Source organism: Neodiprion pinetum, chromosome 3 (genome assembly GCF_021155775.2).
Source record: "Neodiprion pinetum isolate iyNeoPine1 chromosome 3, iyNeoPine1.2, whole genome shotgun sequence".
Classification (NCBI taxonomy): Eukaryota; Metazoa; Arthropoda; class Insecta; order Hymenoptera; family Diprionidae; genus Neodiprion; species Neodiprion pinetum.
In genome coordinates this window covers 43135144-43153050 of record NC_060234.1, presented here as the reverse complement: position 1 = coordinate 43153050, position 17907 = coordinate 43135144, and the positions used below count along the sequence as shown (strand labels likewise).

Sequence of the window (17907 nt, the reverse complement as noted above, 5' to 3'; positions counted from 1 at the left end):
TATTTGTGAATTATCCGTGATTTCTCTTCCCATGTTTCCGGTGTTTAGTCTACTCGATTATCTTAATTACTGCAGGTGTTTATTACTTTGGGTTATTACGGTTGAGATCGTAAATCAAAGGTTTTATGTGAAAGCTAATGTTGAAAGGTATAACGGTTAAATGGGAAAAAATATATACCATGTATGTTATGAATATGACTGATAAAATAACGGTTAATCTAGCGTATGAGGACTATCGATATAAGAATTTGGACGTTATGATGGTGACTATGTGTGTTAGTATTAATCTACGACTATCGGTAAGAGCACGTAAGGCTCTCTTATGGTAACTGCACGCTGGTCAGGTAGGGCGTAGGGAGGGCGCCGCCGTGGATACCGGCTGGCACGTAACACTGCGGAAAAACTAAAATATTTTGATCTCAACGCAGTGCGGTGCGGCGTGCCGGAGGTTGCCGCTGCCGGACTTGCGCCGGGCTCCTGATTGGTCACCGCAGCATTTGCCGGAGCTCAACGCATACATGGAGTCTTAGCTTTCCTCTCTTTCGCACTCGGGGACACTTTCCATGCTTTTTCCGCTGCCAAGCTTTCTCCATGGTGTATGCTCTAAGCAATCGTACGCGCTCCACTGTCAGTGATATTTTGTGTGGTAAGCGTGAAACCGACAAATCCGACAGAAAGGAGTCTTACCGACGCGGATTACGTTGCGAACTTCATTATCTTCATGCTAAAGAGAGCCACCGAAGTTGCGATCCCGATCCTCAAACGACGCGAGTTTGTTTACTTGTCATACATTTACTGACAGCCAGATAAAGCCACGGACTTGGTTAAAGCAAAACGATCAGGAACGTCCGCATATTTTGATAACAGGTGAAAATGTTTCGGGAAACACCAAAGATCGTAATTGAAGATGCGACGGCGCCTAGCGCAGCTTACGCGCCCAGCGTACGCATGGAGGATTTAATTGATAAGTTGAAAATCCTCAATTACGACACTGAATTCGTACAAAATATGAAAATGAAACCTATAAACAGGTACGGTCTTCTTACTAACTAGGATCCTACTCATTTGCCTGCGTAATTTTTTCACCATGCGATATTAATCCAACAGGCATTACTTTGTTGTTGCGACCAATTCGGGGGAGCAGTTTTACATGTTTACTTCGCTTGCTGCCTGGTTGATAAGGAAAAGTGGAACGAGTTTTGAACAGCCGCAGGAATACGATGATCCAAACTCAACTATATCCATGATTCTCGATCACCTCAGAGCTATCGACGTTGCCGTCGAATTTCCTCCAAACAAATTAAAGCAGGGCGCTGGCGAGCATGCTATTTATGTATTGGACTGCCTCGCTGATCAGGCTATCAGAATTGTCAATTTCAAATGGAAAAAGTAAGCAGGAATGATATGAACAGGCTTGAATTATACCTACATTATTATTTCAAAGGGCATTGTTAATGTTTGATTCATGGTCTTAATCATTTTGTATTTGGGTGCTCTAGTTTAAAATCAAACCTGCAAAGATCTGCCTTTCGTTTTGTAATTTTCAGATTTCACAAATACGTTAAATTATATGCTTCCATTTATTCTATGTAATGTTATCACGAATGATAGTCAACATGCCAAATCGAAAGCCCAAAGTGGTTTCCCTTGAAACACTACGGATGAAAGTAGATCGCATATTTCAAGTGTCTTTATTGATGCAGAGTTGAAATACCCCCAGAAGATCCTACACCGGAACCTGAGATAGAAGATGACGATGCGGAGTTGATACTGGAAAAAGTTGAGGAGGAAATGTTGGCTGAGTATGAGGAGGAGGACGAGGATGACGTTTTACATGTAGATGACATAACTAAATTATATGGACAAAATATGGTAATTAGTAAACTAATTCAGACTTTGACAAATTTTTATTTGTACATTAGCGTCAATTTAGATGGTCGACAGAAAAACTGTAAATGCATTCTGTTACCTCTCAAATGATTTCACCGAAAATGCTATGATTAAAAAAAAATAAAAGTGCATGGAAAATTGAATGCAAAAAAATCCTAATTTTTTTAATACAATATTTTGTAGCTTGACATTCAGAAGCCGGAGAATATCCTTGAGTCTAAAACAGACATGGAAGAATGGAAACTCGAATTAGAGAGAGTCTTACCTCAGCTGAAGGTAACTGTAAAAACTGGTAAGTATTCAAATAATTGATTGATTGATTTCATGTATAGCGACGTGGTTTTTCTCAAAACCTTTCCTGGTTGTTAAACGTTTTTTATTTCAATTTCTGTATCAGAAATATATAAAACTTTCGTAATAAAAAAAGTTCATCATCTACAGATTCCCGAGACTGGAGAGCTCACTTGGATCAAATGAAACAACATCGGTCAAACATTTATGCGAATCTTGGCAATACAAAGAGCCAATTAGAGAGGTTGCATTCCGACATAGCAAGTACGTTGGATAAGATAAAAACACGAGAAATGTATGTAAACAGACAACTGGAGCCTGTCCTAAACGAATTTCAAACATTGCAAGTAAGCAAATGGATTTACTGTGATCTAAGACAATGTGATAAAGTTCACACAAGCCATAAAGACTACAGAGGTATTTACTGAATTTCATCATTTGGCATTGTCTCTGTGATCAGGAGGAAATGTCGAAAGTGAAGGAACAGTACAGAGACGTCAGTGGTGGAGTGACTGAGAGAACGAGAACTCTAAATAAATTAACTGACGAATTAGAGCAAGTTAAGCGAGAAATGGATGAGAGAGGATCAAGCATGACAGATGGAAGTAAGTAACAATTGCAGTTCAATACTAAACAATTTGAATTAGTTAATTATGGATCGTTGAGTGTGGATGTAAAAAAATTTTTCAACTTTCTTCCTGCAGCTCCCTTGATAAATATCAAAAAAACGATTACAAAAATGAAGAACGAAATCTCGGAGATGAACGTCAGAATCGGTGTTCTTGAATACAGCTTGATGTGCACCAGAGTTCGTGATCGTACTCAACTTCAGGAAGATATGAACAGTACAAGCAGCTCGTTGATGATTTGAGGAAAATTCAAGGTCATAGATACCTAAAGTTCGTGCATATTTTTCGTGTGCGACTGAAAGATTTGCGGGGGAACTTTTCTATCCGATCAGTTAATATTACTGTCTTTGGATTATTACCTAGGTTTTTCATACTTGGTATTAGAAATGGAAGTACTACAAACAGCATATCTGCATATTATTCATTTTCTCTTATTGAGTATTTAGTTTCGTTCCATAATATGTCTGAAGAAAATTTTTTCGGTAGCTGAATCTCTGGGTGAAAAAGAACGGAAAACAAATTGATCATAGCCACTATTAATTAATCCGAAAGACGTTTCCTTGACGCTATCATAGTGCCTTGTTCACCACCGTTATCAGTACCTGAGATCCCACCGAAATAGTTGATAAGCTATAACTATAAACGGAAACTACAACCGTGTCTAGGTAAAGATCATTGCACGGTTAGTAATAAGACACATCGCAACTTATAAACTAGTCAGCATAAATTGTTATCATTCCTTTGACATAAATGTATTTATTAAATTAATGATTCTCAGTCTTTCGCCGCTCATATTTTACATAAAAGTTATACGATAACCGATCACTTGTAGGAGTTATGAACGAAGTTTTTGCTGTGAAACACTATAGCCATGCATCAAGCATCGAAACTAGGTTTGTAAATTAAATTATGACAAAGTTCCGAACTCGCAGTTTTAAATTTAGTTATAAATCTATGATTACCTATCTTTTACCAAATTTTATTCCGTTGCGTCTAGTAGCAGTGGATAGAATATACTAAAATTTTGATGAAACTAGTGCTTAAAAGTCAATTTCTACGCACTAGTGTTTTACGCTCGTCAAGACATCCTTATTTTATGCGCACTTGTCACAAAAATTATTAGTTTTCGTATTTAGAGTGTAACTATTTAGAAGATACCAAACCCTAAACAGCTTCCGATACTGTGTAATAGCCATAATTCCTGCAAAACTTTGTATTTTAAAAAAGTTCTTTACGTTTTTTGTAAATCGCCATATTAACACATTCGTAACTGGGCGTTCATTTTCTTTGTTTTCTCTGTTTTTTTTTCACTCATAGTTCTGATTGAATTATTGTTTTTTTTTCTGCAGTCTCTTGGGTTTACAGTTTTTTTATATTTTTGATTACATAAACGCGGGAACGTGCTGAGATCGAGCAGTCAATCACCCATCAAAGTATCGCCGTATAGATACATATCGCATGCCGAAACCAAAACCGTAACATTTGGAAAAAAGTTTCCTTACGAATATATGTTCAAATTAAAGTATTAAATGGTACTACATAAGTTTTGACGGAAGTGTCGAAGAAACGAAATTTTTTTAGTTACTGCAGTTTGATTTTGGCCCTGAGATATTATTCAGACATAAGTCACCCTCCTCAACTTCCCACTCTCTCCACGCTCTCTCCCGCTCGTAAGCAGTGTAAATCACTAATTCTCGTATTCCTTTTACGAGCTACGAAAGCATTCAGTGATGCGGTTTCCGAGTGTACAGATACATTTCTCTTGTCGCTGTTTTGCAACTATCCTTTGGAGGTGCTTATAAATCGAGTGCGCGAAAACCGTAAAACGACGTGTAGATAATTATACTACAGCAATAAAGCTTCCCCGTGGTTTTCCTCGTCCAATTGTAATTCGGATTAATCGAAGCTACCGTTTCCTCCCTCAAGATTTACGCGGTCCAACTATCGCCGCAGGTAATAAATGATCGACAATCGAAAATAATGGTGGATGGACATTAGACTGTAATAATACTAACGATAAGTTTTTAAAAGCGGTTCTTACAGTTGAATATAAAGTATACCATTCCTTGGCAGGTTCATTATAAATTACAATTTAATCATATCTAAGCGATTATGGTTTGTGTATAATGAACTTGTTATGTTAAAGCGCGCAACTGTCTGATATGGGACGTCACGCGCTCTTGCGCTGTTCCGTGTATTCTGATTGAAGTTTTTTTTTATTTTTTTTATCACTGTATATTTATCCAGTTCTCGACGGTGCAGTAAATTAAGAAAACCGCGTTTTTTTCTTGTCAATTATTTTACCGCAAGAGTCGTAACATTCACGACAAATAACACGCTGGATGCCTCACGCTTGCAGCGTTTACACGTATGGGAATTTTCTAGTTATTGCGTTGAAGATCATTCGATGTGAAACTTTTCACTTTTCCGTTTCGCTGTGAACTATAATATCACAGTTTCTGCCACATACGCATAAAATAATACGTACCTATTCACATGTATGTATGTGTCGCAATGATACAGCTTTCTCTTCGCTGCACGGCTGAGAAACGATCGATATAAATTTTTCGTCAACACAAAACAATTTGAATTGGTATAACAATTTTCTGATGATAGAAGTGTTGCTACTTGTGGCGAATGTCGTTCGGGAAACGATTGAAAAAATATTGCGAAGTAAATGTATTAATTATGCGTATAAACGACGTCGTCTGCATAAACGGGTGAAAGTAATTTCGACGTGTTCATTTTAAAATAATGTTTATACGCTACAAGAGCTCGATATCTAATACGGAAGGACTATAAATAAAATGTTCTAATTGTAAAAATGTTTTAACGCAAGTGATATATATCTGTATTTTTATCCGTATCTGATGCTCAATTTCTTGACATTGAAATGGATCGAAAGATGCGCCGATGTCCAAGTATCAATTTCATAGGAAAAGTGATTATAATTATCGATTAAAAACTCATTATATACATAAGTTCTCAATTTGTCGAAGGTTTTCACATGCATTGTATATGGATTGAAATTTAATCAGGGTTACGATGATTAACCTTCAAGACAATTTTCTCGACTTCACAAAGTATAACAATATCGGCCAACGACCGATGTATTAGATGCGTTAATTCTTTTCTGCACAATGTCGGAGTTAATTAGTCACGATCGCGTGATACTCGAGTCACTCTCAATGACAGCAACGTGATTCATTAAACATATTTTAATTTCGAGACGACGTGCTCCGAAACCTTCGAGAAATTGTTGAAATCAATTTCCCAACCAAGTATCGAGCATAGGTACAAAAGTTTTTCACACAGCGTATTATGTAAGCTGGTGAAAATAATTCTGTGAAAATTTCTACCAACTTTTACGAAAACTACTATGCAAAAGTGTAGGATTTCAAACGACTCGTAGTTTTTGAACTTAGATTTACAAAAAAATTCATGCTTTTGTAAAAAGTACGAAAAACTAAGAATCGTTACGAAATCTGAGCTCAAAAACTACGAGTCGATCCAAATCCTACACCGTTGCAAAGAAATTTCCTTAAAAGTTGGTAAAAATTTTCGTACGAATTTATAAAATTATTTTCACCAGGGTACTCACTTCGAATAAGATACGAAGAAAGAGAGGAAAAAAAGGATCGATAGGCAGAGCCGGAAAACGAGGGCGTGCGGTAGATACGGAATGACGAGCCTAAAGACTGACGATGAGTATAGTTGATAACGCGTACATCTGTGATACACGCATCTCTATCTCATGAATTGACCAGGGATACTTAACATCGTTAGGTCGTGTTCAAGCCGCGATTAGTCGCCAAATTTGTAACGCTACGAGAATGCAAATGAAACGAGAGAGCGTTATAACGAAGGCAGATCGTCTGCGGACTTTGAGCGGCATGAGATCGTGAAATCATGTGGAAGTAGTAATTCTCCGTCGAGATCGGTCGTATATCTCCGTTCACCCAGTTTTTTGTAGCTGAGGATCGTCGTTGTTGTCGATTATGGTGACCGTCTTATCGGATGACTTTAATATTATACACTGCATACATGCATGTACGTTACACCTCGAACGACGGGGAGGAAGAAAGGGAAGAATAATATAGAGAGAACCAGAAGCGGATCTTTATTTTGGAATCCCAGCAGTCGATGCGTGTACGTTTCACCGAAGAGTGAATACTTGCTTGCGTACGTGCCGTGTTTACGAAGGATGAAACGGAACTCTTGACTGTTTGACAATATCCGCCTTGCAGAAATATGACGTATATCGATTCTTTTGTTTTCACTCGTGCGGTGATGTTGACGGCCTTTATACGCGTATGACACGGTCTTCTTTGCAGTTGAAAGTGTCCAGTTATCGAAAACGAAACCGATTTTCTGAATAGGAACGTCTTGAGACTGAACCAAGCCGAAGACAAGTTCTCGATATTTGATGATATAGATGAGAAAGTGTATTTTTACGACTAAACCCCCGTTCTGCCATAATTTATTTAAACTCACAATCACATGGCAAGAATAACAGAGATCAGCCGACGCTGTGAAGCTTAGCCGCATTGCAGACATGTGATACATCAAAAAATTTGCTCGTGTTGATGTTATCGGGCGGTAAAGCGGCACTTACTGAAAAAGTCTCATCGCAAATAGATAACTACAATCCCGGCATATTATGCAACTCAAAATTATCAATCTGACTCTATCCAAGGATCGATAATAAAGCAAATTTGGTGTATCAGCAATAAAAATTTCATCATAAGTAATGGCGCTGGCCGAGAAGGGGTCAGTCGAGTTGCGGACGATCAACACAAATAACAATATTTTCGCATCTTCCGTCAAGTAAGGCAAATCGTAATAAGATAATGTATTCATGGTCGTAAGATTATAATATATCTGTAAGAGCTTCCTGGCTGAGTATGTTCATGTATGATGAATCGTAAAACGTTATGACGGAAATCAACGTGTTAATTATTACATGATTTATCTTGTAAATTCGAGACGAGAATACAAAGAAAAAAAAAATTACGTAATGAATTATCAAAAGCACGAATCATCGAATATACTAGATCAAAAATCATACACGGTTGTCTATACAACGATTCTTGATCTAGTATATCTGACAATTCATAACATTACATGATTCGAGACACGGTCATTTTCGAATAGGGTTAATTGTAGCAATATGCTGCATTATTACATCACAATATACAAGAGACTCACTTCACAAGCGGTAAGAATTAATGTCATTATACAAGCGTAATTAGTAATTGTAGATAACGTATTTGACGTACATTGAAACTGAACCCAGTTTGTGATTCATTATTATTCGATCGATCATGTACAGCAAATACATAGGTATACCCTTTTCGATTTCGTTCGTTTGCATTCAAGGTTATCGTAAACGTGAATCCACTATTGCAAGATTCGATACATATACCTATGTACATATATATATATATATATATGTGCTTACGGTTTGTAATAAATTATAACTTGTAATAACGATTATTGTATAGCAAAATTATTCATTGTGCAACGGCTGGTTCGGTGGTTTTGTTCATACTGATTATGGTATACAACTGAAAATATTTAAGTATTTATTGCAATGACCCGTGTTCTTGAATCTACAACAGAGGATACGAGCTGTATGTCGGACGTAAGGATTTGGTCGTATTGGGATTATAGTACGGAAATATTGGAATTATTAATATTCGAGTGGCAGAAATAATTAATGATAATAGATACGTGGCTAATTGTGTTCTTGTTTACTTTTTGTTCGTGAAATGCGAATTATTTTAAACACGCATTTAAATGGCAATAACAGATTTTCTGTGAAGAGGCGTCGAGGTTTAAGCATAATGTATTTCACAGTTTAACCGTCCACGGATTTCAATGATAAACTATCAGTACCGGTATTCTTCGTGAAACGATATATTTAAGCCGGCATATGAATCAAAAAATGACATTTTTCCCTCATCAATTTTAAGGAACTAATTCGCTGTTCGCGAACTCTTTTAGTTATAATCAAAATTCAAGTTTCGCAGTACATATCTGCAGCTTTTACAGGCCGGTCGGAAATTTCCATTGCTGTACGTATCTCTGACATTTGTTCCATCTGTAGTTTCTGCTTATCACCTCAAGCTACTATTCCATGCAGTATTATTTTTCATATTCGTTTTGGACTACGGTGAACTTTTCTAATTAGAAAAAATTGTAATTTATAACAATAATTTTTCTGATGTTGGTTCATTGACTTTATACACTGAGAAAAAAAACGAAATATTTGTATCCAACAAATGTCATGATGATATTTGTTTCAATAGTCCTTAGCAGATAATTCATTGATTCAAAAAAATGTCTGATTGTCGCAATAGTAATAAATCTTATTTAAAATAAACTTTTTCTGCTGCAAGTAAATCGCCATTTGAAATGATTAAATGTCTGCTACGAACTATTGGAATTAACGTTTCCTTTCATTCGACTATTTTACGTTTAACCGTATTTCTATTTTCTACTTCTATCTTTTTTTTTTCTTCAATCGGTTCTTCAGTTCTCGTATCGTGCTTGCAATTCATCTTTCGTATTTTGAGAAGTCTTTTTTCTTCTAAATATATGTATACTACGAGTATAATTAGATTGCCTACTCGAATTAAGCAAAGTATCGAAAATCAATTTTCACTCAATAAAACTGGTGTCAGTTGGTTTTAGATACCGGTTTTGTGAATTTTTTACAATACTCGACAAACTATGTGCCGTTTTCAATGAATTTCGATCGTCGGCTATATAATAGCAGCGTTTAGCCTGATAACGACGAAAGTCTGAATGCAAACGATTTGTTCCACGTGTTTTTATATCAATATACTTACACTCAGTTATCGTGACACGTCGCGATCGTTTACGTATACCAGTGATTAATAATTATTTGCAAATGAAACGTGACGTCATTAATCATCACTTGTGACACGGTATAATATGGTGAAGTTTCTATTTGCTGTAGTTCAGAAATCGCGAAAGAACCATCGATTATGACAACGGAAGTATCAGCGCGTGCAGGAATTGCGGCAGCAACACCTAAAGACTCAGGAACTGCAGGAAATAATGGGTAAGATATGCATCGAGCTGCACTTTATCCGATTACATCGGAGTAAAAATTTGAGGCAATTGCTTCGTGATTACAGCGATGATTAATGTTTGACGCATGTTTGAACTAATTACAGTTGGTCATAATTTTATTTACTACTTCCGTCAAATTCACATCGTTATACCGGGTGTCCCATTTTAATCTTACACCTGATTTACATCGGAAAATACGACTCCGATCGACTATTGAGTAAAATGAAACTTTTAGGGTTCGAAGGGGGACGTTTAAAAAAACAACATTATCTTGCTTCAGAATAAAAAATGGCGGCGTTAAGATGGCCAACATGTTTTTTTTTCAACTGGAAACACGACGTTTTTTTCACCAAAAAATTTGTCAAATCAAAACGAACAACTTTTGTGGGAAAAATTTTCCCATCCAAGTTCACAATTTTTAGGTGAGGACAATTTTTGGTTTGCGTGTGCGTACGGATCACTCACAAGGATTAAGTCTCTGCGGCTCGTCACTTCCGCAGTCTTTTCAGACTCCAAAGCCTCCATGTAATTAAGTGTACTCTGAACACTTTCTAAAGGTGTTCAAATATTCCCCCATTCAGCATTCAGCGAGCCGCAAAGACGCAATCCTTGTGAGTGTTCCGCACGCACACGCGCACCAAAGATGGACGTGAATGGTCAAATTTTTCTCTCAAAAGTTGTTCGTTTTGATTTGACAAATTTTTTGGTGAAACAAACGTCATGTTTGCGTTTAAAACGATAAATGTTGGCCATCTTAACGCCATCATTTTTTATTTTTAAACAAAATAAATTTCTTTTTTGAACGTCCCCCTTCGAATTCTAAAAGTTTCATTATACTCAATACTCGATAGGAGTCGTATTTTCCGAGATAAATCAGGCGTAAGTTTAAAATGGGACACCCGGTATTTAAGTTACGTTATTCAAATAATTGCAAGCCTGCAAAATTGTGCAGATTTATTGCGGAATGGTATACTTATATTAGACAAGTCGGATCTATATCATCTAGATATAGGAAAAGTGATCAGCCCATCCTAAGCTTGTCTGGAAAACTTCATCAGTTATTATGTAATGTGACATACTTTGATGAATTCGTTAATTGCTCGTAAGACAAATTATATTCAGTAACCCTAGGCTATTTGCCGGAGTGATAAAACAGCAATGTCACTATTTACGCCATAATCAGATATAATTACTTTACTAGGATAAAGTTTTGAAATTGTTTACCGATGAAAGAACTTATAAACAAACTTGAAAATAACTGATATGCCACAATAATTCCACCGAAGATGTTGTCGTGTTTTTTCAACAATAGTAATTAATTGGAGAAAAGTAACTATAACGTCACAGTTGTTCAGTCCATTAATTCTAAACGTACATAACTAATTGTGCGGTGCCACAAATCTTATTTTCATTAATGTTAATACTATCTAGCACTATTTGTTGCAATTGAACAATTGGAAAAGCTAAATGTCAAAGTTAAACATTAATTTCAAAGTCTTGCGACTGATTGTCAATTATGATGCATGACCGTGATAATCAGTTTCGTCTCGAGATCTGGAGTAAAGCTTAATTCTGTTGTAAACGTGATCCTGTGGAGAATACTGAATTATTTTACGTTCCTGTAGAAAATGCTGAACCGGTTACGGAAAAAAATTCCATTCTACTCGAAATGATTGAATTCATTTGATATTTGACGATCTTTAAGATAATTCATATTGACAAACAATGATATACGTTACGGATCTATTATATTATGAATATTGAGATGTATACTAAATGAACGAAATGAACACAGTTTACAAACACATACTTCACTTGCCTGAGACGTTGATTCTTCCGGCAACGCCTGAATTTAGCTTTTAAACATGAGTCTATTCGAGTCGAAGTTTTGAAGTTTCGAATCCAGAGCGCAAGCATTGAGTTACTCTAGTCTATAAACGAGAGCAAGCCTTATGGCTAAAAAAATTGAGTAGTAAGCCAGCGACATATACAATTATGACCGATCAGTAGGCGATCTGTAATGCCGGCCCGACTGCGTTACTTATCGACAAGAAAAACTCTACAGCGTTTTCGCTTACCGACAGATGCTGAAATTTACAGAATTACGGACGGACACTTGAACTCTTAAACAGAAGTAAACGTTAGCGGTGGCCTATCTCGACTATTGTAAACACATTTGTTGACCTATGGCTGTTCGTATGACTCACGTTGGTTTGGATAAATTGGTTATCTCAAGCTGAGCACTATCTGCCTTTACCAAACTGATGTCAAACTGCGGTCAGGCTTGAGCCTCGCTTTGATACGATATGCGATTATCATATCAGTATTCTTTTACAGCACGTCAATGCAGAGGCAGGAGCTTCCTCCGCGATTTACAGTGCCGTGATACGTAAAAATACAGTAACGGTGTCAAGTCCATTGTAAGAATAGGTCACGTGTGCGAGCTTTAGTATGAATCAGAATAAAACTATATGTAGCAGTTAAAACTCATTCAATATCGCTTAATCGGATATCGATTGCCCAACTTTGAACCTAACGAGAATCAATGATAACACGCGAAGTTCCGACGCGAGAAGGAATTAAAATTTGTAGTGAACAAAACGATTCTGCGATGTCGACCGTTCCTCTTTTAGCGGATTATCGAGCTCGGCGAGCTGCCGATGACAATAAAAACCAGAATGTATTACGGTGAGACATTTCTAATTTTAAATGTCATGTGCTAATTGAAAATTGTAATAACAATGGCACGATTTGAGACTGTGTTTTCGTATCTCGTCGTAATTCAGTACGTAGCTTTTGTCATTACAGGTCAAAGAGATTGTTGCATTTTCATGAATTTCATGAATTTATTTAGTAATTTCTTTGTTCCAGCAAACCAGCCAAAATGCGACCATCCAAAACAGCGATAATAATTTTGTACGTAGTCGGGGCAATATTGCTAATCGGAGGTATCGTAGTTGGATTATCTTGGATGAGGATATTCAATCATATACTCCTGAAGGTGAGTTGCTGATCTTTACTGTTGAATTTTTATGCGAATTTTCGATACCTTTGGAATCTTTGTCTTTTTTTTTAAATTAGTGCGTATACCTAAATCGATGAGATGATTATTTAATTCCAGGAATTAATATTAACGCCAACGTCGACGAGTTATGATATGTGGAAAGAGACACCGATTCCTATGTATCTGAAATTACACCTTTACAATTGGACCAATACCGAAGAGTTCTCTAATAACGCTACTACAAAGCCTAATTTCGTGGAAATGGGCCCTTATGTTTTTAGGTAACTCAACGCACAGACCGTACAGATACCTATGTTCAATTTATAACTAAAAAATTTTTGACCTGCCAGAACGAAATAATCTCTGCTTACTTCAACTGGTTGCTTCACTTATCATAATTGATTAAAATTTTGAATATTTCATTTTATGCGGCAGAGAAGAACATATAAAAGTGAACCAGACTTGGAACGATAATGGGACAATAACATTCCAACAGCGGAGGATATGGCATTTCGATGAATCCATGTCAAATGGAAGTCTTGATGATGAGATAACAAATTTAAATGTTATCGGTGTGGTAAGTTTATTTCCAGGTTACTGTAGAATGCAATTCTTAGTTTGGTAAAGATTTGTGTACCGGGTAATCTTTTGCAAAAGCGCTGTGGGGCGCTATAGTATACAAAAAGAAGGATGTATGAAAAAAGATTTTAGATTAGCATGCTCATAAGAAGAATAAGGATAAAAATCAGAAAAAAAAATTAACCGACAATATTTGATGACAACAATAAGTCAGGAACATGTTACAATCCTGGCAGTTGCATTAATTTATTTACTTGTTTGTAGACAGTCGGTAACTTTGTACGAAATGAGAATATCGCCGTTCGCTTGGCAGTGAACCTTATGTTGGAAAGATTTGGAGAGAGTTTATTTGTCACCAAGACTGCAAGAGAACTTCTGTTCGAGGGGTATTCCAACGCATTTCTTGATTTTGTTCACACTTTGGATATCCCTGGTGTCAATATTCCTTTCGAAAAGTTTGGATGGTTCTATGGGGTATGCAATTTTATATCAAAAATCTATGCCATGCATTTGGTTTGGAAATCTAGTGTGCTACATAGATTCAAGAATTTTATTTAAAAAAACATTTTCTCAATTTCGCAGCGTAATCTTTCAGACACGTACGACGGCGTGTTTAACATGCATACTGGCGTGGAAGATGTGTTAAATCTAGGGGTATTAGAAAATTGGAATTATAGGAACAGAACCGATTTCTGGAGTGGAGAATGCAGCATGATAAGGGGGACGACTGGGGAACTATGGCCACCAGTCGACCGTGACGAAAGCATAGAGATATTTGCCCCAGACATTTGCACGTGGGTGTCATAATGGAATTATCAGTTATTTTACCACACCATTTAAGATCTGATAAAACGTACATTATTGGATCGACATTTCAGATCACTAGTATTGTCGCGTGCTAATGATACCAAAATCTTAAACGTCGAAGGGCACAGATACATCACTGACAGAGCTACGTTCGATAATGGTAGTACAGTCCCATCCAGAGCCTGTTATTGTGTAAAAGAACCGTGCCAGCCAAGCGGAATGCTGGATGTATCAGAGTGCAGATTTGGCGCACCTGCTTACGTTAGCTTGCCACATTTTTATCAGGCGGACGATTACTATGCTAATGCCATAACCGGAATGGAGCCCAGAGAAGGAAAATACAACTTCGAAATGGTTCTAGAACCAGTGCGTATTTGGCAAATGCAAATTTAATAACAACCTTACACCATAGAAATTACTTTGATTTCATTGAGAGGATAAATAGAAACAGGGGATACTTCATAAAGTACAGTTTTGATTATACTGTCATTCAGTCCCTTTTCACTTGCAGCTCATCAATCTAAATTCAAGATTTTCTCAATGTTCGGTTTACCATCTATGAAAACATTCATCGATGTATAACATGTGTACGAATATTTCAGACCACGGGAATTCCACTCAATGTCAAAGCGCAGATGCAGATTAATATTCTAGTTGAACCAGTAAATGGAATAGCGTGAGTAAAATTTGTTCTGGCTTGCGAATAGACTAGACTTCATCTTGATATTCCTTAGTTAATATAAGATTAGATGAATATAATAAAAAGGATAATTGATAAATAAAATCCTTAAGTTGGGTAGGTCGTTGATTTTAGTTGAGTGTGTTTATTGTGTGTTTATTTTCAGATTGCTCACTGGCATCCCAGCAGAAACGTATATTCCGATGCTGTGGTTTAGCCAAGAAGCTCAATTATCAGAGGAGCTGGCAAGCCAAATGAAAATGCTGCTCAAGCTTCCTATGTTGGGCCACGTGGGGTTCACTATTATAGGTGCTATCGGACTTGTGCTACTTTCCATTGGTATCTGTTTGTGTATTTGTCGAAGATGTCGAAGTGAAGAGAATCAGTCGTTAATAGATGCCGAGGATTCCAACAATCCGTCAAAGTCTGACCCAGTGCAAACGTGATGTTAAAACATTTTTACAGCGTATTAAACATCTTTGAGTTTTAATTGTTTAACATACTATGTTAGACACCTTTTTGGTAAATATACACACGAAGAGAACAAGCAATACTTCAGAACGATGCAGCTTGAGCTCCTACTTGTGGAAATGATGAGCTTTAAGATATTACACAAATTTGAATATGTATTAGACGGTCAATTTTATCCGGATATTAGGACGCCGTAATGATATTTTAATCTATTGAAGTCAAAAAATTTTTGTTTAAATTTACCAATTGTAAATATAAATCAGTTGATTACATATGAGTGAATCGTGTAGCGTGGTCCTTAAAAAGGTAATTTTTGAATTTCGACCGGCTTAACCCCCAAATTGACCCCACATAATTCAAAAATAATTCCATAATTTTTTCAGATTTCTATCTCAACTCTAGCCTGTGCCCCAAAGAGGGTGGATTCCATTCAATCCTTTCGGGGGCACATCAAATTTACCAAACGAATTTAGATGAAATTTAGATTCGAAATCAGTGATCCAAAAAACCTCCCTATGCCAAATTTCATCCAAATCTGTTTGGTAGATTTGATGTTACCCTGAAAGGGTTCACTATGGAAATCCATTCTCCTTGGAGCACGGATTAAAGTTGAGATAAAAATCTGAAGAAATTAGGGAATTATTTTTGAATGATGTGGCGTCAATTTGCGCGGTGAGCCGACCGCAATTCAAAAATGACCTTTTTAAGGACCATCCTAGTGAACACTCTTTTCAATAGCATTATGTAATGCATCCCATGTGATAGACAAGTGCCTGAGGAGTAAACAGTGTACCTACTGTAGGTGTCTCGTTCAAAACGAAGCTTTTGACCAGAACGAGTGTTCATCCCGGTTCAGTTTAGTACGTAAAAGATTTGTCTTCGACATGGCAACCCTTGATTATTACACTAATCAATCAGTTATACTGTCAATCGAATAAGTTTCGAAATTCTTACGTTGACTTATGTACATCATTTTTATCATTTAAAAATAGAGCTTACCGACTTTGTTACACATTGCCCATTGCCCAAATACAATTACTTTTGTAGTGCCGTTATCGTTGAAGTCGTGAGAACGTGCGGATGATTTTCTTCTAATGGTGTCGAAAATCTGTATGAATTTTGCGTATTAATGGGCTTTGCTAAGTTACATTAGGTTAAAATATATACCAGTACTCGTTATTGCTTACTTATATTTAATTCTGACTGTTCAATACTCCGTGGGAAGACACAAGAGAAGAAAACCTCCGAAAAGGGGAGAAAAATCAAGCAAGTAAAAAGATATTCCCACGACTTGGAATGGCGAATTAATAGAGTAGGCCATTCGCACATATGTCAACTATTTTTTATTGTGATAAAATATGTTTGAAATAAAAATATGTATTTATTTACAAATATAACACCCATTTTTTCTATACATTAATATTACTCGTACGAAACTAATACTCATAGAGAATCTGAAACGTTGTCCACCTTTCTAGAATTCAACAGGCTTGCATGTACGTATATTTTCACACTCAGTTGCATGTTCTTAACAGAGTTTGATTTTATCCTGGTCAGTTTTGGTACGGCTCATTGATTTCTTCTAACATTTCACTTTCGCTCTCATTATTACTACTTTAGACTTTATACTTGAATCTAAACCAACTCGATTATACAGTTCCATTTATGTCACTTTCTTTTCGTTGTTTTCGATATTTCTTATATGGTTTGGATACAAACAAATTTCTCCAAAATTAGCATCTTGAGCTTTGACGCCCGATTTGCCCCAAATTTTCCCGATTATCATGTCGTAAATCAGCGCCACCGAATAACCTATTTTATCAAGATGTACGAAAATATTAGCTTTGTGTAGTAATCATATCGTTTCACTGAAATGCGAATAGCGTAGTGACAATTCCTGCTAGAAAAAATGATTTGATTAACACTCTGCAAACTTCTTTGCGAAATTTACTATCGTCGAACCATATTGTGAAATTCAAAATTACGAAACCTACGTTCGAAATATTGAAGAATAATTTATATTTATTAGACAGTGGGCGAGGCGTCCATCGATTGAACAACATTTTTTTTCTATTAGTTGGTATTTAAATAAATAAATTGTGATTCGATACATTGTATAATAACCATCATCTTTATTTATTACTTATAAAGTTTGCATTTAGCTCTTTTACGTTGATAAACATGACTGGTCAACACGATTTTTCAAATTTTGATTTCTTCCATGTAAATAATAAAAGAAAAAATAGTTATATTGGATAAAGTACGCTTTTGTAGAAACCATAACGATATTTCGGAATTAAGAAAAATTACCTAATTTCTCAAAAATTGGTTGTAAAAAAAAATTAAACAAACTTCAATTTCGCATAAAAATTTTTCAATACAAGTGATTTAAATGCGAAACTAAAGTTTGTTTAGTTATTATTTTCAATAAATGTTTGAGAAAATATGTAATTTTT

The 17907-nt window shown here is 36.2% G+C and overlaps 2 protein-coding genes across 8 annotated transcripts; both read left to right on the top strand.

Moving 5' to 3' along the window:
• The first annotated feature begins 537 nt into the window (after positions 1 to 537).
• On the top strand, positions 538 to 4021 carry IFT57 (intraflagellar transport 57). Its single transcript, XM_046619185.2, has 7 exons — positions 538 to 1031; positions 1108 to 1389; positions 1704 to 1872; positions 2074 to 2182; positions 2332 to 2528; positions 2642 to 2786; positions 2886 to 4021. Exons 1-7 carry the CDS (start codon positions 874 to 876, stop codon positions 3050 to 3052), a joined length of 1227 nt encoding a protein of 408 aa, XP_046475141.1. The 5' UTR covers positions 538 to 873; the 3' UTR covers positions 3053 to 4021.
• A 168-nt stretch (positions 4022 to 4189) lies between these two features.
• LOC124215594 (protein croquemort) lies at positions 4190 to 16848 on the top strand. 7 transcript variants are annotated; one of them, XM_046619171.2, is made up of 11 exons: positions 7575 to 7637; positions 7965 to 8028; positions 9796 to 9900; positions 12783 to 12912; positions 13033 to 13196; positions 13351 to 13492; positions 13759 to 13968; positions 14077 to 14288; positions 14373 to 14667; positions 14904 to 14977; positions 15147 to 16848. In XM_046619171.2, the coding sequence occupies exons 3-11, from the start codon at positions 9824 to 9826 to the stop codon at positions 15424 to 15426; spliced, it is 1584 nt and encodes a 527-aa protein (XP_046475127.1). In that variant the 5' UTR covers positions 7575 to 7637; positions 7965 to 8028; positions 9796 to 9823; the 3' UTR covers positions 15427 to 16848. The 7 variants fall into 7 exon arrangements, with proteins under 7 accessions (XP_046475122.1, XP_046475126.1, XP_046475120.1 ...); XM_046619166.2 differs by lacking the exons at positions 7575 to 7637; positions 7965 to 8028 and adding an exon at positions 4190 to 4763; XM_046619164.2 differs by lacking the exon at positions 7965 to 8028 and having other exon boundaries at positions 6935 to 7637.
• The last annotated feature ends 1059 nt before the right edge of the window (positions 16849 to 17907 follow it).